Genomic DNA, 25,440 nt, shown 5'->3' on the forward strand with positions numbered 1-25,440 from the left:
TGAATTGACTTAACTCACTCCTTGTTGGGAAGTTGTGCACTCGTTTGGCCATTTATTCTTATCAAAAACAAAAATCATTACTCGATGGTTTAAAAACAAAGCAGGATCATCACAAAAACCATCCTACTAATCAACCACCTATGAATGGATCAGATTAACCAAATCAAATCAGGTTTCTGTAACATATTACATTACATAGACTGAAAGTACGCAGTTTAGGAAGAACATATATTCGTGTTCGTTCTCACCTCATGAATATTGCACACAACGGTTGTTCATTGTACTGAATAGGTGGTAAGGTCATGGCCTGCTTCCATAGCCTACAATTTTTGCATTATATATAGCTCACATGGCCCATGTGAATAATTATCAAGACAATGGAGTGTTAATATGTTCGATTAAATGTTTTGTACAAGTAAACATTCATCCAGACAAATTTACAGCATTTAAGTAAATATGAGAGAAAAGAAAAGAAAAGAAGACAAAACTCCAAGATGAAAATTCTATCATAGTTATGTATCCCATACCTTATTGATGACAAATTATCGCCTCTGCCCGTGTATCGATCTTATATATAATCACAAATGTGTGAGTCATTCTTTGAACTTTATGTCTCAAATGCAGAAATGGATCATGTAAGACCCTTATAGTTATTCAATTCTCCCCATACTGTTAGCTCAATTTCTTCCCAAGACTTGGCCGTTTTCAGTTCTTTCCATATGCTGGACATGGCACCAAAGATATTCTCTTCATGCAAGATGCAGTAACACCTGCAGATAAAAAACCGTAATCACACCCACTTTCAAAATTTCAACTGTAAAAAGCCACAGAAATAATTCATTAATGCCAGACAACAGACTATGAAACAAACCCTTAGACCATTTCCAAGTATGGCTTGGACATAGCTAGACATGGCTTGGACATTGCTAGACATGGCTTGGACGGGGCTCTTGAAAAAAAATTAACCTAAGAATTAGAAAGAAAAAAAAAATAGAGATTCTCATATAGACTATATCTTATATATTTGATCATTCCTAAAGTATTAGGATACTATCTGCTAACTAAATCCTTATTAATCATTCATGGCAACTTATTCACCTATGTAGAATAAAAAAGTTCTGTTGGCTGTTCACATCCTATTATTACCTCATTTGTTCCTCGATCTTTACTATGTCATGTCATGTCATAGAGGCCTACCGGGTGAGAACTTGTCAGACTTAAAAATCAAGGCAACTTTTCATGACAGCATGACTATTACCAAACTTCCTATTTCTTTTACTTATGTAGCTAATATGTAGGTATAACTGAATTTGATTGTTAACATTAACGAGCTGTTGTCCACCAATTACGATTAAAACATCTGCGAACGACACGAGAAGTAGAGAGACAAGATCAACTTTTGTGCATTGTAAATACATCCATTGACTTACATGATACGATACGAAAGTCTGTGTAACTTTCCACCAGAATCAAACTTTTGCGATCCTCTCCCCAGAGGAAGTTTATAGCTTTCCAGAAACTTCTGAAGAAGATTTGGGTTTCCTCTAAATACATCAAGGTATATAGGAATCAAGTCACAGATCGGGTCATCTGCAAAAGAAAACAAATGATTTTTATCATTGTCATACACGACTTGTTTCATTTTTTTAATGACTTTCTAAGCACTGAAGGACTTTAAAGAGGGGCCTCATTTCAAGCTTGCTTTAAGGAAAGAAAATTAATGTCATGTGTCTCATATCTCTTCGGCTCTAAGACTGATGTCACACTTCTAAAACGTGGGATTTCTAATTTCATGATCCACGTATAGATAAAATCCAAAATAAAATGAAAAAAAATGTAAACTACAAAGGCATGAAACTGTTCATAGCCATATTATATAAATGAACCATGCAACGTTAGTGGAAAAAAGAAGACCAAACCTATTGACAAATTGCTAAAATCAAGTATGTAACTCGGACACCAAGATTCACTCTCTTCAATGTCATTCCAGCCATTCTTAGAGCCATTGGAAGGCAGGTAATTATCTCCAGTAGTTCCACCTAAGCACGATTTAACTAAACATGGCTTCATTTGAATATTATCATCCATGATATCAGAATGAATCCACGATAAATCCATGCGGTTGTTGAGATCATTTTCATCCTGAAATGACACAAAAATCATCAAAGGCTATACACAGTACAAAAAATACCAATTTAAACAAAATAGGCTTTTGACAAACAGTTGACCATAAAATGACCCAAATCATGTTCTACTCTCTTTTTGGCAGAGGGTCATTCCCATATGTATAACATGATCTCGATGAGGACTAAAATTAGATTCTTTTCTCTATCAGGGATTAGGAAATGGCTAGTGGAGACTCCAATGGTGGATGGCCACAAGTGGAGACTCTCTTGTTTGTGCAGTGTATGAACATGTTGGTAGCCAAGGTTATTGGGTTTAACTCTTAGAAAAAACCAACCCTCCTAAAGAAATTCAAATCTAGGTATCTCCCAATCCCTCTTGAAGCGTGCAGTGCAACAACAATAGCAAGGACCAAGAAATGTATCTTCTTTGATGTCAAATGGGGCTGGTCACATAAGATCCAAACCATCTTGGAGCAAGTTCACAAAAAACATATTTCAAAGGAAAAGCTAAGGTCTATACCATATACTTCCTGAGTTCTTTTTTTTTCTTTTTTCTTTTTTTACTTCTGGCTTGAGAGAAAACACAGAACTTTCATGAGCTCAGTGAAGATGATAAGTATATTGAAACTTGATTCTCACCGGTGCTTCTATCTGGATGAAGTTCTAAGTCTTGTTTTTCATTTTAATATTTTAACTTTTAAAACATCAATGAAGGTCATTCTTTTATCAAGCCAAAAAAGCCTTTATTGTTCTTTTTGCTACTGTGTGATGGTGGTGGATATTTCATCTTTGCACTCCCGAGAGCAGTCGGATCTTTCCATCAATACAATATTCCTTATCAAAGCAGTTAAAAACGTATGTAGTAGCCAGAAAACCTAGTAAAAAGCATACCTCAATTGTCTCAAGCAGCTTTGCCATGTCATCTGGCAAATATTCATCAACTTTCTCAACCAGCGATCTTGGAATAGAAGTACCCCTGCAAAATTTAAATGACTGGTTCAGGGGGCCAAATTATATCTTTTCATGGCACGTTAGAATGCTTAATGCTTCGCTGCATACAGATACTCTAACATAGATTACATTTATCACTAATAGCATCAGTATCAATAGCAACAATAAAAAGAGGGAAGAACAAAATTGTGGCAAATTATTAGAAAAGTTGTTGCTGAATCATCGTTGCAGATAAACATCACATATTCACACTAGACAAAGGTAGGGATACAGTATAGAGGTGGCACGGCTTAAACCGTACAATCATAGATTTGAGAAATACAATGCTATTCCCTCAACGGGAAGAATTTTGCAATTGTTAGGCAAACATTATTAAGGCCTTATGTTAGAAAACAGGAAAGAGAGATCGCTTTCCACCAATACGTGAGCAGACGTAATTTTAAAGGAATCATTCAGTGTAGTTATAAGATATAATTTACTGGGCAGTTTCTTGTAGTTATGGGGAGGGATAGAGGGCTGTTCTGCATCATGATCATTCTTTCTAGTAGTGTTTTGGTGTAAGGAGGGATTTTCCCCCTTAGAATTGCCATAAATGAAGTTCTTATCTGATCTTTTGAAGAATTGAGAAAGAACGTGATGCTAAAAGCATATGACCATCTATGCAGTCTGACCAGCTAATAGTAAACCCAAGTAGCCAACTTATGAAGCTCTCAAAGATCCTATATTGTTTAATGGTTATTTCAAGTAGACACCACTCACAGATCCTCTATTGTTTAGAGTGATGCTAAAAGACCTGTTGTTTAGTACTCAAAGATCCTCTATTGTTTAGAGTTGACGCAGATTACAAAGATACAAGAGCATAATTTATTTCATATTTACAAAAATGAAGAGGTATAGTACTAATATTTCATAAGTTAAGCAGCCAGAGAAAACATCATTACAAACACATGCAAATTCATATTGCAATCATATAAAAAGGACATAGTAGAAAGCCGAACAAGTAACAATGATGAAGGGGGGGAACTTCTTCAAGAGAAAGTCATAGCAGGAGCAAACTTTCCAGCATAGATACAAAATGCACTGTTATTATTTCCCTGTCCTCAATTAGTACTTCAAAAAGAGTTGCACTACTTGTTTACTTCTAGGACCTCACTAGCTCCTTTTTTTTTTTTTTTTTTTTTTGATATCCATAAATTTCAAGCCTCACTAAAGTTACTGGGTTTCTAGCATTTGGATCTTAACCACATGATCAATAAGTATGAGATATTAACATCTCGACTGGGTGATCCCAAGAGCTTTGAAATAAAAGCCTCTAATTGAATCTCTACTGAAGTTTAAAAACATTTAACTGCACGTTTAAGGACCATTCAGTAAGATCACATCTGCACTCAAATGCATAAAAATTTTAACCGAGTCATCAATCACACTTGAAAACATTAAATTGGCCATTTGATCAATGTTTGATTACAAATTAGTAGAGAGCGTCAACAAATCATTAAAGTGACACAAGGAGACATACCATTTATTCACGTAATCTGACGTGCCCTTCCTCTTCTTATTTAAAGTTTTAATTAAAACATCCAACTTGGAAGGAATTTTTGAGCCATCAGGAATAGCCTCCAATGTATAGCTAGTTGATGACATTATATTATTAAAAGGTGGATGAGGTAAGAGATGAAGATTGCGCAACTGCTCTCCCAAAAAGGAAGCCAAGTTTGAAGCATCGTCCCAAGATAAAGAATCTCTTCTGCACACATTCCAACAATCATTCAAGACTAAATAACGTGTATCCTTTAAAAAACAAGATGAGAAATTGAAATTAAACAGGTAGTTGACGATCCTACAGTTCAGCAAACATCTTCCCTCGGCATCGCTTTGTAATGATATATGGCCATATATTTATTGGTTCTGCAGGATCAATTGGTTCATGCATTGGTAGGCCAGCTTTTCTGAATTCAAATTGTTTCTTGCTCCATACACCAAACGCAAAATCATTTGCTTGGTACCTCTCTGGAAGGAGGTTGCCCTTGGCAATAACTTCTGGAATTTTTTTGCCATCCCAAGGCACAACTTTATAATCTCCATTTTCAAGATAAAGAATCCCAGATGCTAAGACTTCAGGAATGTGATTTTTCAGTGGAGAATTCCCTTTACATAGTAGATTATAAAATTCGAGCTGTGAAGTACGCAGCACAGCATTTAGATGGATATACATAATATTTTAGGATAAAAATATAAGTACAATGCCTACCTCAGTGCCTAAACTGTAAAGTGAAGCTTCAACACCTTCTTCAATATATATTTTTACTACACGATCATCCATGAGATAAACCTAGAGACAGAGAAAAGGTGATCAAAACTTAAGGAACTTCATCCTCTCAGAAAACATCATTAGTTTAACACAAAGGCATAGTGATGGTGTGCTGGCTAGAAATTTAATGCTCAAATGTACAGAGTCAAACATCTTTAGTTCTTATAAGCAATCATCATAAGTTTATTCACCCCAGTTTGATCATATTCCAAGTAGAGTGCAGAACTTGCAATAACCAGCCTTTAATAATCACGATTAACAATACGGAGTAATAGGACAAAAATGGCATAATTCATATCCTAAGTTGTAAAATATATGGCCTGGGTTGATCAGTTCAGTGTCTGAATATTTAAATTACCATCACTATCTGCTACATTTGAATTTATGATCACGTTCATGTTGTACCAGTACTACAAAACTTAAATCAACAACGAATTCAGTGGGATTTGGCTGGTTGTGTCTTCTAAAAGACTTACTCAGGGTGCATTCTACATTGTCACTAGCCTGTGAATCGAGAGTTTAGATTTGGACCCCTCAGATTTTTCCATTAAATTGTTTACTCTCGGCTTTCATTAAACTCTTGTCCCGACCAGCTTCCTGTTTAGAAGGATTTGGAAAGTTCATGTACTCAAGAAAGTGAGATTTTTTGTTTGGTTGATGGTTCACAGAATGATAAATTCCTATGATTATTCATGATAGAAGCCTTTCATGCCTTAATCCTCAACAGTATATTCATTATTCTGCACAAGGTAAATTCAGAAGACAATGACCACTGGTTTCTTTTTGCTGTATATTTTAGTAAGTTTTGAGCACCAGCATAACCGTTATTCAGGGTCCTCGGGTTTTCCCCAGAAATGTTTAGAACCATACATTTCAAGGGAAAGGAAAGTTTCTCAGGCAAAGCTAGAGATGTTTGCCATTTCTGGTGTTTTGGTTCCAGTCAGAACTGACAACAGAAAAATAAGATCATTGACCTAACTATTAACACTGGCATAATCCCCCAGGCTTCTGGATACATTTCAACTATTTTAGATAAGAAACAAATTTTTCATGAAAGAGAGAAGATGATGAAGATATTTGCATTAATTGGGGTGCCTTTAGTATTAGCACTGACTAAACCAAGTTCTTTTTCTAATTTATTCAAGTCTTTTTCGAATGACATTTTTCTTAATTTGTGGTGCCTTCTTAATTGGGGTGCCTTTATTATAATCCCTTGTCATTGTGCATTCATAGTAGAAGTATACATATTTTTTAACCGGAAAGGTGCACATGATATTGTTATATGGATTGTACTGCGTTTCAAATATATTATTGAACTTCTTTCATTCTTGTTTCCTTGTTTTGGAGGGGAACAAAGAAAAAACAAAAAGGAAATTCAAGATCATTAACACAGCCTGTCAACATTTCTACTAAGCGTGAAGACAACGAAATATTTCCGACAACGAAGAGAATAGAAACTTGGGGTGGTAAAAAGTTCAGAACACTTACAGGATTACTACCCGTGCCAACAGGAAGCCGCTCATCATCAGAGGGAGAAGACATATCATGATAGGCACAAATTTCTTCAAGGCATTCTAACCATTTTCCCGCATTTATAGCAAGACATGCTCCCTAAGACATTTCAAAGTAATCAATAACTTATAATTTGTTAAGAATAAGTTAAATGAACTTATCCTAAACTATACTTTTAACTGATGAAATATGTGACTAGTAAAAATTAAACTAGGAATAAGGTCAGAGATCCCAAGTTAAATCTCAACAATGTTCTCTTTTCTTTTGTTTTATAATAAGAAACCAGACTTTTATAAGAAAAATGAAAGGATATACAAAGCATACAAAAAAAAAAAAAGACCACAAGAAAGTAGCCTCAACCTATAAGAATCGCTTCCAGTAAAAAAGAATTACACCTAAATGATAAGTACAAAGGGCCTTAGAGGGTCACCCCCACAAGGAAGTATTAAACCTTATATTTTCTCAAAGAACATCCCAAGACCGATCAAAACCTCTAAAAATCTCAACAATGTTATTGCCATAGTTCGCTTTCAAGAGGAGTTAAGGCTAACGTAAACAAGTAATACACCAGAATTTAAACTTTTTAATTAGGGAGAAAGAAACAAAATTTTTACAAGTTCAATGACCAAGAAGTATGGTTTATGCATGACGTATTATGCTAATTAACATAAGAACAAAAGGAAAAAACAATCCCTCACGAGTGGGTAAAAAGGAAATAAAGGTCACCAAAGTTGGATCTCCTACAGCTCGCATTAACAACCAAGCCAACTCAATTACAAGATAGTGTCTTACAAAAATGAATAAAAAATGATACTTATCACTATGAATGGTGCACCAGCCACAACAGATTTGTACCTTCCATATTAACTCTCTGATTGCTGGTTTCTCATACCAGAGCTTGGATAACCATTCCCTAAGTTCCCGTTGTCCAATGCAATTGCCTGGGCTCCACGGAGAATTATAATGATCTCTTTCCTTGTCCAAAAAGGAGGCCAAGAATTTTATATCATAGGAAAAACCTTGCTTCCACAAATCATAGAATTTAGAGGCACTGCTTATTGAATTTTGATGAGTTGAATCATCTTCACATTGGTGCACCTTGATCCTTTTTCCTTTCCTTTCAAGGTCAAAATTACTCAAACTACCCTTATCACAGGGAATAGGAGTTTCAGCATCTTCAAATCCATTTCCATCAAGAGCAAGGAATCCAGCACGACAAACTCCCTTGTGACGGTAACCAGGTGCCAAATCCAAGCATACAAATTCAAAGTTGTTGACATTTACAAAATTCTGTGTGACAGCAATTGTTGATTCTAGATTAAGGACACAGTGCCACCAACCACTTGGTACATAGATTGTCTCTCCTGGAAGTTGGGTGCATTCGATAGGCTTATCTTCATCAGCAAGAAGCGGATAAAAATCAAGCCACCACTATATACACATTAGCACAGAGTAAATTTTTATCCTTTTGTTTCGCAAAAAGAAACAGTATGAAAAGAGGGAGGGGCCCATGCAACCACCTTAGTAAAATGTGAAATTAATGATAAGGAAACCAACTTAGGACAATACCTGCAGCGAAGATGGAGTTTCAATATTGACATCGCCATCTTCCTCGTTAACATGGACTGTTACACCTAGAGGCACTTTACCTGGTGGGTATAGTGCCCACCTGTTCAAACATTGTTATACTGCTTTGTGTGGATTAATTCTTTACATTAATGAAAAAAAGAAGTAAATCATCATAAGTTTCTATGTACATATACACAGAAGAAGCACGATTCATAAAATTCGGATGTTCAATCAGATATCACAATGATTATCCTAAACATAAGAAACATTAAGAATGAATGAATGTTTATAACAAATATCCGTTCTTGACACATTACTGGCCAAAAGAAAAGGCAAGGTAGCATCAAAATGTTGACGTCCATGTGAATAGCATTGCCTATGTTTCTAGACGAGATAATGAATTAATCTCCAAAATCATTGAGATTCCTCAAGCTCTATCACAGACCTCAGATCCAAAGAAGGTAGTCAAGGAAATGGAAGCATCCAACCAAGATTATCAATAAATTTCAAAAGGAAGCCCCCTAGTGCAAGGAATGATCTCTGGTTTCCATGCTTCCAATCACTCAATATTTCAAAATCTAGGGAGAAATCCCTGCCATGCTGCCCATACCTCCTTTTCTACACATCATAACTTGTCTGACTTTTTTCAAGATGAATAATCAAACTCTCATTGAGAAAGAATGAAAGAACACAAGGGCATACAAAAGATTACCCACAAAAGAAAGATGTCACCAAAAAGAGGTTCCACAAATGAAGCAAACTAAAGAAAGAACCTTCAATCAAGCCAAATAAGACTTAACGAATAGTTACAAACCTCTTACCCATTGAAGCCCACAGAGAGATGTTAAATCTAATAAGGGTCTGAACATTACTTCAAGGTCTCTCAAGCCCTCAAAAAACTATTATTCCTCTCCCCCAGGATATCCCACACAACCGTGCACTCTCCAGTCTACCATAAAAAATTCACAAATAGAAGGGCGAAGGAGCTGCTCAAGCATGGCGCCTACAACCCAGATTCAAGCCAAACTCCACGAAAAAAGAACTCCAAATCGCCTACCCAAAGTCACAACTCTAGAAGATGTGGTCAAGGTCCTCATTTGCCTGCCTACAAAGGATACAACATAACGACCCAATCAAATTATGTAACCTTCTTGAAACTCTATCCCAAGGAGTTAACCCATCCATGAAGCATTTGGTTCAAAAAAATTAACCTTCTTTGAAATTTTCACCTTCCATAGCGAGGCGAAGACATCACTTGATGGAGAAGGATCGACCAAACAACGAAAGAAAGACTTGCAAGATAAACCTTCAGAAGGACAAAAGCTCCAAAAATGAACATCCCTGATCCCTAGACTACATTGGAACTTCTGATTACATATTTAGGTGCGCCTCTTGGAGGGAATTATTGCTCAAGAAGTCTTTGAGATCCAACCATCGACAAGTTCAAATCAAAACTTGAAAAATGGAAGCACAGACCCCTGTCTAAGGCTGAGAGGCATACTTTAGCTAATTGTACTTTAAATAGCTTTTCTATTCATAGCTTTTCAGTCTTCAAGGCTGCTGTAATGGTGATTAATGATATGGAAAGATTGTGAGTAACTTTTCTAGGAGGGTGCTTTTCAGTCGGGTAGCCACTTGGTTAAATGGAGTTGGACTTTCTCTACCTCAATCTCTTCTCAAAGGAAATCCCTCATCTTCTTCTTTAAGAAGTTACTAACACAAGAATCCTAAAAACCCCTCAAGACCGATTGGATGAGAGCTAGTCTACCCCCCTTCAGTAAGAAACTTTTCCTCCGGGATGTAAGCCTCTTTCACAATTTACTCACAACTGGGTCCCAAACGAACCAAGCCTAGACCTAGATACGCCAAAGGAAAATGCCCAACCTCACAAACAACCTAATCAACACATGTATTTAGCTTAACAGTATCACTATTCAGACCCAACAACTGGTACTTGCATCTAGTACTCTTACGACTCAACATAACTTCAAAAGAAAAACCAGAAAGTTGTCCAAGATTGCATCGCTGCAAACTGGAGATGAGAAAGAGACAAATTAACCCTTCCAAAGGTGAACCCTTCCAAAGGTGAACCCTTCAATGACATCCACAACTGATAAGAAGAGGAAAGGGAGGAAATGGTTCCCTTGCCTAAGGCCTCAAGCCACGCATTTCCTAGCCCCGGAGCATCCCATTAATGAGGATAGCATAACTCATTGATCTCACAAAACTCCAGATTCACGACCTCCATTTAAACTCAAACCCCTTCTTTTCAAGAACTCTAACCAAGAAATTCCAGTTAGCCATAAACTTTATCGTAGTTGATTTTATAATTGACTCCCTTTTGCTTACGGACTCTATAATCCTCGATAGCTTCATTGACAATGTGAATGGATTGAGAATGCGATCTTCATTAGTAACTTTCCTTAAAGCTTCCAGGAGTGGCATACAAATTATCATGATAATGGAGTCCTATAATCACAAAGGTACATGCACAATCAATTGGAGACAAATCGTATGCCTCCTTTCTTCCTTTTTTTTCCTCCTGTTCTTTGCGTACGACTTTATCTATGATCCACTCATCCATTTTAACCACTTGAGCAAAAGGTCCTTCTTCCTTTTTTTGATAAAATCCTTGATTTAAATTTTTTTAGACTTGCACTACATTATCAAACACCATTCTGTTGCCACTTTTTCCATTGGAAATCTCTCAACATCTTCCTATAAGCTCTTGGAACACCCATGTTCAAACAGCAAAAACAGCAACACATCTTCTTACACCATCGTTAGAGGGGGTAGCCATCTCAATTAACTATCCATAATCACTTGTAGTTTGAGAAGATAAAACCGCACCATATAAAAGCCAAAACACATTACTGCTCGAACCTTTCGGAAAAAACCCATTAAAGATTGAAAAAATCAAACAATGAATACCAATATTAAATGGATCTAAATGCACAAATGGTTGTCCCATCTTTCTTCTAAATAAATCAGATCTGTGATTATGTTCCACGTCTTATTAAAAAGATCACCAGCTTTACCGGGAGATTAAGAGGGCCACTATCTTCGATGGCTTTCAAGATTTCATTCTCTTCCAAGGGTTTTTCCGACTGTATACTATTTTCGCTACTTATCAAGCCCCACTCCAAGCCATCTATTGGGAATTTGAACCGATCTTTCTTGGTATAAAGAGGCATAAGAAAAACTAAAAGCTTCTTCTACAATCTCAGTCTAGATCAAGACTAAACCAAATTTCTTAGCACGAGTTTTTACAAAATTCACTGCCTCTTCTACAATCTTAGTCTCATTTACAAATACATTGTTCAAGGTCTCTTATTCCATATTTATGTGTGATCTTCAATATGCTTTCGCTTGCATGTGAAAGTGAGACCTGGCCACTGCTGATTAGGTAATTCCTTCCGCCAAAAGTCAGCCAAGGGAAGATCTTTGAGCTCCAGCCATATATTCAAATCTAAAGGGTATAAAACCAATTTGAAAGTTATCTAACTAATTGAAATCGAAAAAATGATCAGAAGTTGTAGAAGATAAGAGGCCACTGCACACTCAGAAACAAATCCTGGCCTGAATCACTACAAATCTAAAATCCCATACACGGGAGATATTTACGTTTGACCAAGTGAAGGCCACATTATTGGGAGGAATATGAACAAGAAGATCACCAATCAGACGATTGAAACCCTTCAAGCTTCTAGCATTCTGTCACTTGAGGACTAATCCCTAATCCAACACATTGAAGTGGCTCATACACCATCTCCCTAAGAAACCTCTCTACCTTATGAATAACTTCCCCACTAAAACAGCCTAATTAGTTTCTTGGCCAAAAAATGTTTATGCATCCCTATAAACTAGGAACAATTCCAAGGTAGAATTGTTAAGCAGATAGAGGAATAGAGAAACCAAATATTCAACTACGACAATATAATATGGCACAGTTTTGCCCAAAACGTGCACACATAGAATGAACTCTAAACCATATATTGAACTCAACAATATGATATGAACAAGAATTCTTCCATAATATGCATATATAGAATGATCCCTAAGCCAAGTATTGAACTTCTGCAATATCAAATGATCATGGTTTCATACAAAATATGAATAAGTAGAAAAAGCTCTAAGCAGTTGCAAAATCATCTTTTTTTTTAAAAAAAAAAGTATGTTGCATTACTACAGTAATAGGATTGTCACAAACATTAGTGCTTCTTTGAAGTAGCCATAGCTCAGGAGTTATACCTCTTACGACCACATAAAAGAGTATTCCAGGCACTTGTAAGCGCTGGATCAACATGCCAAGATGCACCGGACCTCTCAGGGCCAATGATAAGCCATCTGAAAGGAGGCCGCTTATCTCCATCCAAAACATCAAAAAGATCTTCTTGAAATAGATGTGGCACGTCATAGTCTTTTAATAAATCTGGTGCAGCTTCCCCAAACTGCACAAAATATGGAAAAAGATGGATGATATAAACTTATTATGTGAACTTAAAATAGAAAAAAGGAAGAAAAAAAAAACGTATATATTATTATCATCTCCCTGGACTACCTGGTCATCAAATATATATAAGGGATCCTCATCGTGCTGAAGTTGCATGTATTCCGCATAATCCTTAAATTTCATTGAGATCTTCTTAGCACTTCTTTGAGAGATTTTGAATGCAGTATCTCCATATTTTTGTGATAGATGGTCAAGTGACCATGTACGCCTAGCTAGCCAAGAATCAACCAAGCCAGAAAGTATAATCTGGCATAAAATAGCCCATGAGATTGACCGAAACCAGATGCTAGTCATGTGGAAAAACCTACCTATTGATGTACTAGGACCATGGATAAATTGTAACTTTCTATTTTAGTTTGTTCGTCAATAAAGTGTTTTGTAATAATTGGTTCTCAATTCGTGGGTTGGCATCCTCTATAAATAGAGGATGGTCTATAGTGTTTGAAGGATTTTGGATAGTAAAAATGATTTTTTTTTTTTTTTTGTTTTTAAAGAAATCCTCTAGTATCACATGGCTAAAATGATCAATTTTGTTCACTTAATGTAGCTCAAATAAGATAGGACATGCTAAGATATCAACTAAGTAAACATACTGGTTTTTTCCCATCGAACTCATTCTGGAATTCTTCCAAAGAAAGATCGTTTCTCCTTTCCACATTGCCAGCGTCCAAATAAAATCCATCCAGTGTAGTATGGCACCGGTAAAATCTTCGGTATAAGAATATTGAATTGAACCCTGGCCATGACAAGTTGTCAATAATAAATAGAAGCCACCTCAGAATGGAATTCCTGATATCATAACAGGAAGAAAGAAAAAAAAAAATCCCCAAAGAGAATAAAAATTCACTTAAACAAAATAACCATTACCATCAAACTGTAATTGCTTTCTACAGGGTTCTTCATATCCATGAGGAGCATTTTCTCTGTAGTGAAGAAGAAAATGGAAGATGAGAACAATGAGACAGAGAATAAAATTTTCGTAGAAAATAAAAATGACAAAAAGAATCTCAACTACAAATGAAGAAAGATGAATGCGTGAAAACAACACAATCAAGGGCCATTCAGAAAGAATAAAATGTGTCGCAGGAAAATCAGCAGAGCAAGCAATCAGCAAAATTTTGTTTTGCTTAAACATACAAACGGAGTGTCGTTTCCTTCCAGGAACCTTTGTACTGAAATGGACCTTTTACACGGCTAAGGCATAGACTCATCCAGAGTGGTTCCTCATTGCATAAAATGTACATAACGCTGCATTACAAAGGAAACAGATGTTAAAGAGCATTCAGAGAAAATACGCATCTACCAGGGAAACCTTCCCCCAGCAGCTCATCTGAAAAGGTATGTATAACCCAGAAACTAATATCTGATTTTAAGAACTAAAAATAATGTATGAAATGACAAGGTTGCATTTATCAGATGCCGGTCCATGAAATCATTCCATTCACGTAAAGATGAGTAGAGGACACGAGTGGAATAGGAGGGTTTGCATTGTGTTACTACCACTGATGATCTAAGACATATACTTTCGCTACTTTACACCATGGTTTAGTTATAATCCTAGCTGGTTTATAGTGCTAGCTGATATGAGCGTGTAACTGGGGACTTGGGAACGTAGATACAGGTTACACCATGGATTCACTGGCTTGCATAACGCAAAAGCTCTGGTTGAAGCTTTGCCTGGTGGCAAATGTTTTTATTGAAACCAAGTTTCAATTAGTTCAAAATTAAGTTAAGCTCTAATCGCGGTGCAGCAGCGTACATGAGCACAGTAAATATCTTGTTCAAATATTTAGATAGAAATGGTTTCTCCACGCCAATTTGTATCCAAAAATTCTGTATCGACAATGTATTAGGAAATAAAACCTACACCGGATACAACTTATACCATTCAGACCAATCTATCAGGACTGGCTCTCATTTTACAACATAAGTTATGCAAATTAAGGAATCCTAAATAAATTTTGGAATGGTTTCAATCAGAAATTATCCAGAGATTGAAAAGTCCATGAATCTCAATTCAATTGGCAGAGAAATAGTGATTTGACCTGCTAACACAAGCAAGGCGAGAGACATCCCGAGGAGTAAGATTCTCCAAGATGGTATTGATGACTTCGTCGGGAAGAACTCGGAGATCCCCCAGAGCTTCTAGTCTGCGATCCCTGAATCCGTAAACCGTAGCCGGAGCTCCAAAACTCTCCATTTGTGTGCACTTTTGGAGGGAATCAAATGCTTTACGCGCCTATGTCCGTAGCCGTTCAAGAAAGGGAGAGCAATAGGAATGGAGCCGGTTAAGCATCTGAGACGTTTGCGTAAATGTTAAGCTGACTTTTGTGTAGACCGTGTTTCGTGAGCCGCGTTCGTACCGCGTGCTCGGAGAATTTTCGCAGTCCTTCCCACGGCGGCCACGAAATAAACCAAACAAATCTGACGCGCCGCCGTTGGCGAGTTAGCGAAACGTTTTTTTTTTCTTTTTTTTTTTTTAAAAAAACAAAAAAAATACATTTATATCCTAATATGAATTAAACTAATAATTGTATCAAGTTTACTTCCTCAACCCTCTAATTAACAACTCAACGATTTAGATTTATTACGTCAGCAATTTCTAAATTAAATCTTTATTTGAGTCTAAATTACTTTTATTTCAACTAAGTTAATTTTTTAATGTTGCTATGGGCTAATAAAAAATTATTAGGAAACCTACCTATTAAAATTTTAAATAATAGAAAATTAATTAATTAATTAAACAAATATACGACACAATATAACTACTATATACTTACATTTTATGTCATATAATAAGTATTATTTACTTATAATTTAATCATAAACTAATTCTCTATGGTGAATATCAATAATGATTTTAAAAAAGTAATATAAAAAACTAATAATAGGCACATTAGCTTAAAATTGTATGGTTATCTAAAAATTATAATTATTTCATTTAATATATATTCCCATTTGGTTTTATTTTACCCTAACAAATTATGAAAACTAGACTATTTCCCTTCTAATATTTTTTTTCTCTCCATAATTATTTATCTTTACTTAATTTTATTTCCAAGGTTTTTATTCTATATTCTTAACATTATTCACTTTTTTTCTGTCATCAATAATTTAAAGCCTTTACAATAATTATTACTATAATTAAACTATTTTATCTAAAATCACTCCCCAAATATATCTTCCATCATTTTAAAATATTTTTTTTAATAAAAGTAGAGAGAATAAATGAAAATCAATTTTCATAAATTACCGACTAAAACTTTAGCGAAAGTTTTAAACTTTGCATTAAAAGTCAAAACTTAGATACCTTAATTGCTCGTTTAAGTTTTTATCACCCTGCACACAACATCATTGCAAATATGCTCGTTTCAAATAACATTCATCAACTGGTTCAAAAAGTTTTTAAACATAGGAAATTGAACTAAAACATTTTAAGTCAAATTACAAGTTTAATCTATTAACATTCAAGCTTGTGTCTAAAAGATCATTGATCTTTAAAGAGTATAAAGTATATCTCTAAACTTTTAATTTTAGGTTTAATAAATCTCTAAATTTTTAAAATGTCTAATAGGCATCTCTGAACGTATAGTTTTGCCTTATCAAATAGAAAGGGGCGAAAGACAATGCAATTCAACAAGAACAAGCACAAAACGACAGCACGACAGCATTCTACAAGAAAAAGTAGAAAATAGTTGAGTTGTGCAAATATAATAAATGTTAAGAAGATTTCCATTTTCATATCTACGCCACATTGTAGTTTGAATGTTTGATTTTCTTATTTGGATTCATCAAACTTAAGAGGGCACTTGAGCAAGACTGGCAGTTAAAAAAGAGTTAACAGAAAGTTACATACTTTCCCAGTTTCCATGATTGTTAGCAGAAGTAGTTTGAAGTCCACAGATGAAATGCACAAGTGATACCCTCATCTTATTCCCTGTCAGAAATTAAGGAAGATAAGGTCAGAATGCCACCTGCGAGAGCATCCTTCTGCAGAAATCATAACGTTAGTCATTAAATTATTGAAAATAGAATAGCAGAAAAATTGAAGAAATAAAAAGAAGCAGAAGGATGAGGAGGAGTTGAAGGAGTTGAAGGAGAAGAAGGAGAAGGGTGGAGGTGAAGAATAAGGAAGAAGAACTCGTGACGGATAAGATTGAAGCTTAGGTCTCTAACAACAGTGTAACAGCCCAAGTCCACGGCTAGCAAATATTGTCCTCTTTGGACTTTCCCTTAAGGTTTTTAAAACGTGTCTACTAAGGAGAGGTTTCAACACTCTTATAAAGAATGTTTCGTTCCTCTCTCCAACCGATGTGGAATCTCACATATAGTCACGTGAGGGAGACGTCTCTTGGTACTGCTGATATTTAATAGCAGCTCTCTTTCTCTTTGCATCACCAATATCATCTTGAGAATATTCCTGCTGCCACCCTGTGTTTGTTTGTAGGTAAGCTCAAAACCCTTTACAATGGGACAAAGATCCCATTGGGACGACCAAGGAGATGGATAAGTCGTTAGAAATTTCTTCCGAGTATAAACATTTCTCCCACCTGGTCAGCTGGGAATGGACCTCTCTTCCTATTCAGTTTGGGGGGCTGAGAATTGGCTCCTTTAAGTAAAGAAATAATGCTATCATTTTAAAATGGTTGTGGAGGTTTGCTCAGGAGGAGGTGTTATGGAAGAGGGTCGTAGCTAGTATCGGCGACCTTGAACCTAATGATTGGGCTACTTCTGGTCTGGTCTGGTCTGATAGGAGGTGTTATGGATAGGGGACTTCACTCTTGAACATGACTTATCAGATCCTTTCAGAATGTCTATTCGAAAAGATGCAACTATAGCTAATTGCTACAACAATGAGAATAATGGGTGAGATCTTGGTTTCTCTATCATCCGGGGTTTTTATGTTACAATATCAGCTGAGAATATTGATGTAGCCAAAGTGTTCTTCGTTTTTCAACATTTATGTTTTCAATTCTTCAAAGCATTGAGAGACTAATGCAGTGTATCACAATACAAGACTATAAACAAATGGCAACTTCTTGCCATATCAATAACAAACTTTTTCCACTTTCCCGATCTTCTGTTTTTTCCTCGCCCTTGTCACTACTTCCTCCCACCAACCCCACGAGTCTCACCACCACAAATGATGAGAATCAAGCTCCACAATGAACTACCAAAATGATTGATGGTCAATTTCTTATCCCCCATATTTTATAGAACTGACATTTGCGCCCTTAGACACTGATGACTAGGGAAAACACACGTAGTCCAATTTAAGAAAAATAATATTATAAAACAAGAGGAAGAGAATTAAGCTAGACTTTCCAAGTAATGAAGATAAATCTTCATTATGCCCCGATTATCCTTGAACATGTTCAGGATACCTTAGTCTTTAACGTTTTCAGGAAAAAGGATCTTTCTGGTGTAGTGGTACCAAAAATGGGTTCCTCTTTCTTTCAATGATTATGTACCTTATGCCTTGCGGAAATATAACAAGATCAAGGATGAAAATTAGAGAATAGCGAACTGGGTAGGAACTAGACTAGAGACTACGGCTAAGCTCAGCTGACAAGACACAAAGAGAAACTAACCTAGTCCGATCTTTCTAACGAAGACTTATCCCATTCAACTGCACCATAATTTAAAAAAAAAAAGACAGGGAAGAAGCCTGCCAAGTACACATGTTTGATAGTTAAGAAAAAGGCCCGTCCTCTTTATGCAAAATTAGAATACATATTAGATAAGCATCCGAAGCAGAAAAGCACTTGATGGGACAAGGTATATATCGCTAAAGCTAACCCAAGCCAACATGAAGCTTCTGGCAAGAGAGTTCCAAGAAGAAGCAACAAAATAAGTGAGGTCAGAAGATTAAATCCTTAGGCTCACCTTAAGAAAGCTCACTATTCCTCTTTAACTATACACCAACAAAGAGCTTTGCAAGCATTCCAACAAAGAATTTATGCCTTATTACCCACTTCAAAAAGTGCCTAACCTTTTAATCTCATCTCATCTTTTCTGCTAGGTAAAAAAGCAGAAAAGGATTAGTACATCAAATATGACAACAAAGCCTCGATGATATTTTGACTCATCAATGGTTTGGGAAATTTATATTGCAAGAAGCTTTGATGCAGATATTAACAACTATGAGGAAGACGTCGACAGAGTAGAGATGAATTATTATAACTGGCAGTCCCGCTTGAGACTCCAGTTGCTAGGGCTTATCAGGGATGAAACTCAAGAACACCCTTATATTTTGGGAACCAGTCATTGAAATATTTGTCTGAAATCAACAAGCTGAACAAAGGCCATCTTATCAGCCGGAAGACAGATTTTTAAGTTTAAACTCGGTTAATACTTTCAGGTTCATTTCAAATCTATGATAGAGCCATGGAAAGGAAATAGTACTCGCTTTGATTTCAGCTGAAGGATACAAGACTCGCAAACATTCAGAAGGAATCTCTGCAAAAGAACTAGAGCATACTCTCTAGTTTCGGCCACTTGAAACCTAAACTCTTTTCTTGTTCAGTATGTGAATAATTCGATGTCATATTCTCTTCACAGAATCTACTAGCCGACTGACTTCACATTCTTTTGCTGACTTCACATCTAATTACAAACTAGGACAAAAGACACAACTACCTCAAGTAAATAGTAGCAAATTGCTTCCCAAGTCGCCATCAATTACTTTCCTCCTCATATTTTGTCATCAGAAGTATCAAGTAACAAAATGTAAAGGAAGGCCTCAACAACTTTTCATTCATGACATCTCATCTTCAACTTAGAGAAAGTCCAATTATTCAACAATGATTAAGCTAAAGCTTACTTAAACATTTGCCACAACCATACAATTCAAATAGTTAACAACCAGATTCAGAAGGGTAAAGATACAAGTTAGACAAATACAAAGTCAATAATCCTAATGGAGATCTTAAAAGAAAAGGAATAAACCAACTTGAGCATAGTTCAACGAGTCACATTATTATAACATCAACCAAAAGATCAGAGGATGAATCCCTGCCGCACATATTGTTGAATCTAGTGTGTAACAAAAGAAAGAAATTCTTAGCAAAATAAAAATGCTTTCTTATTTTCCTTCCAATTCATAATATTCGAAACAACGGCCTGATCCAACTAAATTTGGTTGATAAGGTAAAAATGGTAATATATTTAATCTTAGGTAGGTGGTTACTATGAATTGAACTCATTCCTTCAAAGTCTTTGGTTATTTACATGGGACCTTATTGACCACTAGGTCAACCCTTGGTGGCTTATAAATGAGGGGAAAGAAATTAGGCGAACCTTATTGTGGTTCTCAACTAGGAAGCAAAGACGCTATGTTTTAGACAAAGTGTCCATGATGGACACAAGTACTTCGAACATGCTCCAAACATGTGTCCAACATGCTAAAAAAACATGTCTGAATTAAATATCCTTTTTTATAATTCCAGACACTGATTTGGAAAAATTTTAACCTAAAGATTACGGGAAAAAATAGAGATGCCCTTATAAACTCTAATCCTTATATATGGATCGTTCATGAAGTATTAGGATGACATCTTCTTCCCCTAGTCATAGCCAACTAAAACCTTTTAAACCTTTTAAGTTTTAAAATATCATTAATTGACTTAACTTTGTATGTTAGTATTCGTGCTTCTTAAGTTCTCAATAACAAATGTGTAACAGCCCAAACCCACCGTTAGCAGATATTGTGCTCTTTGGGCTCTCTTCTAGGCTTCCCTCAAGATTTTAAAACGCCTCCACTAGGAGAGGTTTCCACACCCTTATATGGAGTGTTTCATTCCCCTCTCCAATTGATGTGGGATCTCACAATCCACCCCCTTGAGGGTTAGGGTCCTCGTTGGCACACCGCCCAGTGTCTGGCTCTAATATCATTTGTAACAGCTCAAGCCCACCGCTAACAAATATTGTCCTTCTTGGGCTTTTCCTTCCGAGCTTCCCTTCAAGGTTTTAAAACACGTTCACACCCTTATAAGCAATGTTTCATTCCCCTCTCCAACCAATGTGGGATCTCACAAAATGAGTCTAGTGGTTTCCATTGTGTTTTAAAATTATAAAATGGAGAGCTATTTGTAATCAAGCCTACTTCTGGACTGCTGCTGGATACATCGACCATTTACCTTCTTCTAGTAAACTTTTGATAGGCATACTAATTCACTTTTTAATCAAAGCATGAGTATGCATAGATAGGACAAAACAGAAATATTTTAATTGGTTGAATACTGAACAGTATAACTAAATGAACGCAATGGAGAAGTAATAGTAGACATCAAACCTATAGGTTATTCTTGGAATAAGAATCAGCCCAGTACTTAATGAAAATTCATCATTCAATATTATGATTTTTCCTTCTTGTTCCGTAAAATACCAAGCTTTCATTAAAATGAAGGGAAAGAAAGGCAGGGGGAAAACCAAGAGGTGCCCACCTAGCCTAGGAAGGGACTCCAATCATTTAATATCATGACTTATTTATGTTTACCAATTCATACACTCATGTACATACATAGTTTCAAGAAAGAGCATCTTACACCCAATCAACAATGTGCTCTCACATTGAATTCCAAACAAAGCAAAAAGTTCACAAGAAGTTCATAAGAATCCTTAATTTCCCCAAAATGTACCACTGAGATATGGCCACAGAGATATTTTTTGGCATGAAATTTCTATTCGTGTGAATTATATTAAAGTTGGGAAAACAAAACAGAAATCAATGTAGTAAAAACATGAAGAGAATACACCAGAGAGTCATACCATTTGATGAGCGATCCGAAGAGAAAATGCTGCATGATAGGAACTTTCTCCAACACCTCCGCTTTATACATTTTGAGCAACCCACTGTTCACCTTCTTCCAAGCAGGAACCCCACTGATATCATCCAGCAAAGGAGAGTGCTCCGCAAACAGACCCTTCTTCACTTTCTTCACGAAAGCAATACATGAGAGATAGAGATACTCAGCAGAAAAGTTTTCCAAGATATCCGGATTGTGAATGGATTTCGGTTTCATATATTTATGGTCAATCAACTGAGAGGACCCGAAAATGAAAGGTAAAAAGTGGTAGTCGTCAAGACCCCAAACCCCGTGCGATCCCGCCGGCTCCAAACAATAAACCAATTGCAACTTTCTCATTAATTCCAGGTACTTGACGAACACTCTAGCAACAACAGCGTGATAATCTTCTTCTTTAATAACCCCCAACCTCGCCATGCAATACAACCAGGCAGCGAAATTAGTTTCGTGGCCCGTGCCGTAATCGATACGGCTCGAATTTCCGAAGCTATCAGTGAAATACGGTACTAATTCAACAGTGGCGGATTTCTTATCGTCGGGAAGAAACTGTAACATGAAATCGTCGCTGTTTTCGACCAAGCGAGAGTGCCAAGTTCGATACGAAATATTGCCATATCGAGCTGCTTGCTCCGTGGGAGGAATTTCATCGACCCAATCAATCAAAGTGCAGAGCATTGAAATAATGATATTCACGGTGTCCGATTGATGGCAAGGATCAGATATTTTGTGGCCACGCATGGATTCAGAGAGGGCGACAATAAAGCCTAGGAAATTCTTGCCGGAATCAGAATCGTTAAAGCTACGGATATCGTCAGGCGATTGGATTTTCTTAGAAGGAGCTTGAAAAAGAAAAGGAGGCGAAACGGGAAGTACCTTCTCCGAGTGAGGAACCGGAGAGAGAATTATGGCTTGTCGAGACTGTTCATTCGGAGGGAGATTGACAGCCGGAGCTCTAATAGGTCGATAGTTTGGAGGCGGTGAAACTTCCGACGACCTGGAAGGAGGCGGCGGAGCAAAGGTGGTAGGACCGCCGCATTTGCGGCAGGTTCCACATGGCGCAGTAGAATCAGCATGAGCGGAGGAGGAAGAAGAAGAAGATGGCGCCGGTGGGCACGAAGAGTCCGGCGATAAAAGGGTTTGATGACACTGCTGTTGTTCCATTGCTACAGAAAGTGAGGTTGAATCCGATTGGCGATGGTCAGTCAGATCAACTGGTGAAGCGAAACAGAAGGTGGCTCTCGACTTCTGGTTCGGATTTTGATTCTTTCGAGCCGCTGGCCCATGAAACCATTTTCAAGCCCAATCTTCTAAACCACATAGCACCATTGATGCAGCCCGCCCAATGCAAGTTCAATTATAAATAATAAAAAAATAAAATAAAATAAAAACGTTTATCTCCAACCCTTTTAATTTTTAAAGTTGGAAGATTTCTTTTAAATATAATTCTTAAAGTTTTTATTCTTAAATTCTTCAAAATTTAATGTCCGTTTATATTCGGTTTATAACAACTGCAGCGATGGAAAGGATTGAGTTTTTTTTCTTCTTTCTTACCCATTTTGAGGATCAATTTTTTTTATACTTTGTCTGTGCTAATAGTTAGGTCCTAATTCCGTAACATCAAAAGTGAAACCATTGCCAAGGGAGCTTTATCAAACAAGGTATGTTTTACCCTTAAACCTACGTAAAGATCCGTTACTAGAGTGTTGCACTTTTCAGGGTCGAGTCAGAGCAACCCCGTTGAGGCAATCCAGTCTCCCAGAAAAGAGTTGAGTTGGGTACGGCCAAGGGGTGACACTAATCTTCGAAAGAAAGAGCTCCTAAAAATTAAACTAGGTTTTGAGTTCTTAACAACTTGGTCATGGACTATTGTCTAAACTTGATTTGTGCAGATTGAGGACCACTAACTACCAGACAAACATAAAACTAATTTACGATGACAAGACCATCACAATTAGTCTCTGAGTGAATTGACAAAACATGTAAACGATACTGAAAAAGAGAATCCATTCAAAATTCCGTTCAACTAATCAAGAAGATGGACCACGGTACATGTTCATCATCTCTAATAACCTTTCGGTAAGTTCAATCATGCTCAAATAAATTATTTGAAAAGCAAATAAAAGATTTTTTTGCCATTTCTATTATAATCCTCGAAGCAACAGAGCCTACAAACAAATGAAGAAATCAACGAATTTCATATCCTATCTCATAACTCTAAAATTTTACAAAAAGCCTCAGACCAACGTCGAGCAAGCCGCCGTGGAAGGATCATACAAAGCCGGAAGCAAGTACTTCCTTCCATTAGCGCCATTAGCATTATAGCTCCCACCGGTAATGGAGTCCGTCAACAATTCCCCGGCGTAACCAGGATAAGCCCCTTTCCCATAAACGCCGGTACATGCCGACGCCGCCTCCAATGGAGCTTCCGCCGGGCCTTGAAAGTAGCCGTTCCCAAACGGGTTAGTGACAGTCCCAGCTAAAAGACTTGCAAGGTTAATAACAACACCGTCCATCCCCACATCGCCGTTCGGCGCAATCAACGGCGGCGATTGTGGTCCGTACATCGGCTGGTGAAATGGCCAAGCGCACTGCCCTGGACATTGGGTCTCGGAATTCCCAACCCAAATGTATGCAAACTTATAATTTTTACCCTTAGCGCTGCCGTGGGATGCAGAGCCGTGAGTCCCACATCGACTCATACAGAACCCATCGACGTTGACATCAGAGGCCGTCAAAACGACATTAATCGCGTTTTTCCGGTCACCCATTGAAGCCAATTGAACGATTTGCTCGTTGGTGAGCGATTTCCCCAACGAGTAATTCTCATCGAGAATTTGCCGGCCAGAGCTCAAAAACAGAGGAGTTGATTTCTTCTTAGAAGACATTGCGTAATACTTGTCTGTAATCTTCCACCATGTGGTGACCGACGGCTCGCTGACCTGAGGCCGGGAGTACGACAGGGAGTTGACAAAATCGGAGACGATCGCCTTCTGGGATGGCTTGAAATTTCCATACCAAATGAGATTGACACTGATTTTGCCGGAGAGAAGAACGCCGTTGTGGTATTTGAGCATCTGATCCTGAACGACGTCGTTTAGCACCCTGGATGCGGAGGAGATTTGGAACAAGGAGATTATAAAGAGGAAGGGAATCATTGATGCAGAGGAAAAAGACGCCATTTTTATGAACAGAGGAAGAAGATGAACTGTGTGTTGTGGATGAGAAGATGAGAGTGGAAGGGTGTTTATATATACAGGTGGAAATTTATTTATTTTTAAATTATTATTTATTATTTTATTATTTTATGTTTATTTATGGAAATAAATTTGAAAATTTTTGGTGGGTTTATTGAAGTGCGTGGACAGGAAGCTGAGGTGGAAATTAGCTTCCCATTTACGATTGCTGAAAATTGGCCAGCAAGTAAAGAGAACAATTCCCTAGGCAAATTTCTTTTTATGCTCGTGTACTATACGCGCTTCAGTTTGTCGTAAAGTTCACGTTACCATTGGAGCGTGGGTTACACGCGCTACAAAACTCCGTGGGAGGGGAAAGTAAAATTTCCGGATTTTAAACGAAAACGTGTGTTACAGCGGAGAAATTATTTCTTTTTTTTTTTTTTTTTTTTTTTTTTTTTTTTTTTTTTTTTTTTTT

At 36.9% G+C, this 25,440-nt stretch overlaps 3 protein-coding genes across 4 annotated transcripts; all 3 read right to left on the bottom strand.

Annotated features, from left to right (window-relative positions):
- Window positions 1–217: 217 nt before the first annotated feature.
- Window positions 218–15,433, bottom strand: LOC111492094 (F-box protein At1g78280). Its single transcript, XM_023141286.1, has 16 exons — window positions 15,028–15,433; window positions 14,120–14,230; window positions 13,850–13,905; window positions 13,576–13,718; window positions 13,031–13,228; window positions 12,721–12,920; window positions 8,470–8,569; window positions 7,756–8,331; window positions 6,877–6,999; window positions 5,329–5,409; window positions 4,922–5,253; window positions 4,597–4,824; window positions 3,018–3,102; window positions 1,920–2,142; window positions 1,431–1,590; window positions 218–770 (listed from the first exon to the last, which is right to left on the bottom strand). The coding sequence occupies exons 1-16, from the start codon at window positions 15,180–15,182 to the stop codon at window positions 632–634; spliced, it is 2,910 nt and encodes a 969-aa protein (XP_022997054.1). The 5' UTR covers window positions 15,183–15,433; the 3' UTR covers window positions 218–631.
- A 1,188-nt stretch (window positions 15,434–16,621) lies between these two features.
- On the bottom strand, window positions 16,622–23,057 carry LOC111492150 (serine/threonine-protein phosphatase 2A activator-like). Of its 2 annotated transcripts, none has more exons than XM_023141401.1 (2): window positions 21,752–23,057; window positions 16,622–16,972 (listed from the first exon to the last, which is right to left on the bottom strand). In XM_023141401.1, coding segments are annotated over exons 1-2 (1,200 nt in total). In that variant the 5' UTR covers window positions 22,951–23,057; the 3' UTR covers window positions 16,622–16,971. The 2 variants fall into 2 exon arrangements, with proteins under 2 accessions (XP_022997169.1, XP_022997168.1); XM_023141400.1 differs by having other exon boundaries at window positions 16,622–16,919; window positions 21,752–23,048.
- An 833-nt stretch (window positions 23,058–23,890) lies between these two features.
- LOC111492189 (protein EXORDIUM-like) lies at window positions 23,891–25,021 on the bottom strand. Its single transcript, XM_023141454.1, has one exon. The coding sequence runs from the start codon at window positions 24,966–24,968 to the stop codon at window positions 24,024–24,026; it is 945 nt and encodes a 314-aa protein (XP_022997222.1). The 5' UTR covers window positions 24,969–25,021; the 3' UTR covers window positions 23,891–24,023.
- Between the last annotated feature and the right edge of the window lie 419 nt (window positions 25,022–25,440).

This window comes from Cucurbita maxima, unplaced genomic scaffold, assembly GCF_002738345.1.
Source record: "Cucurbita maxima cultivar Rimu unplaced genomic scaffold, Cmax_1.0 Cma_Scf00017, whole genome shotgun sequence".
Classification (NCBI taxonomy): Eukaryota; Viridiplantae; Streptophyta; class Magnoliopsida; order Cucurbitales; family Cucurbitaceae; genus Cucurbita; species Cucurbita maxima.

Bases quoted from the DNA above. Each gene is read 5' to 3' on its own strand.
- LOC111492094 (XM_023141286.1), bottom strand. From the start codon at position 15,182: ATGGAGAGTTTTGGAGCTCCGGCTACGGTTTACGGATTCAGGGATCGC. The intron at 8,332-8,469 runs GTATTGTCCTAA...ATGTGTATATAG, and splicing joins AAACTCCATCTTCGCTGCAG to TGGTGGCTTGATTTTTATCC. The intron at 5,254-5,328 runs GTAGGCATTGTA...CGTACTTCACAG, and splicing joins TTTACAGTTTAGGCACTGAG to CTCGAATTTTATAATCTACT.
- LOC111492150 (XM_023141400.1), bottom strand. From the start codon at position 22,950: ATGGAACAACAGCAGTGTCATCAAACCCTTTTATCGCCGGACTCTTCG.
- LOC111492189 (XM_023141454.1), bottom strand. From the start codon at position 24,968: ATGGCGTCTTTTTCCTCTGCATCAATGATTCCCTTCCTCTTTATAATC.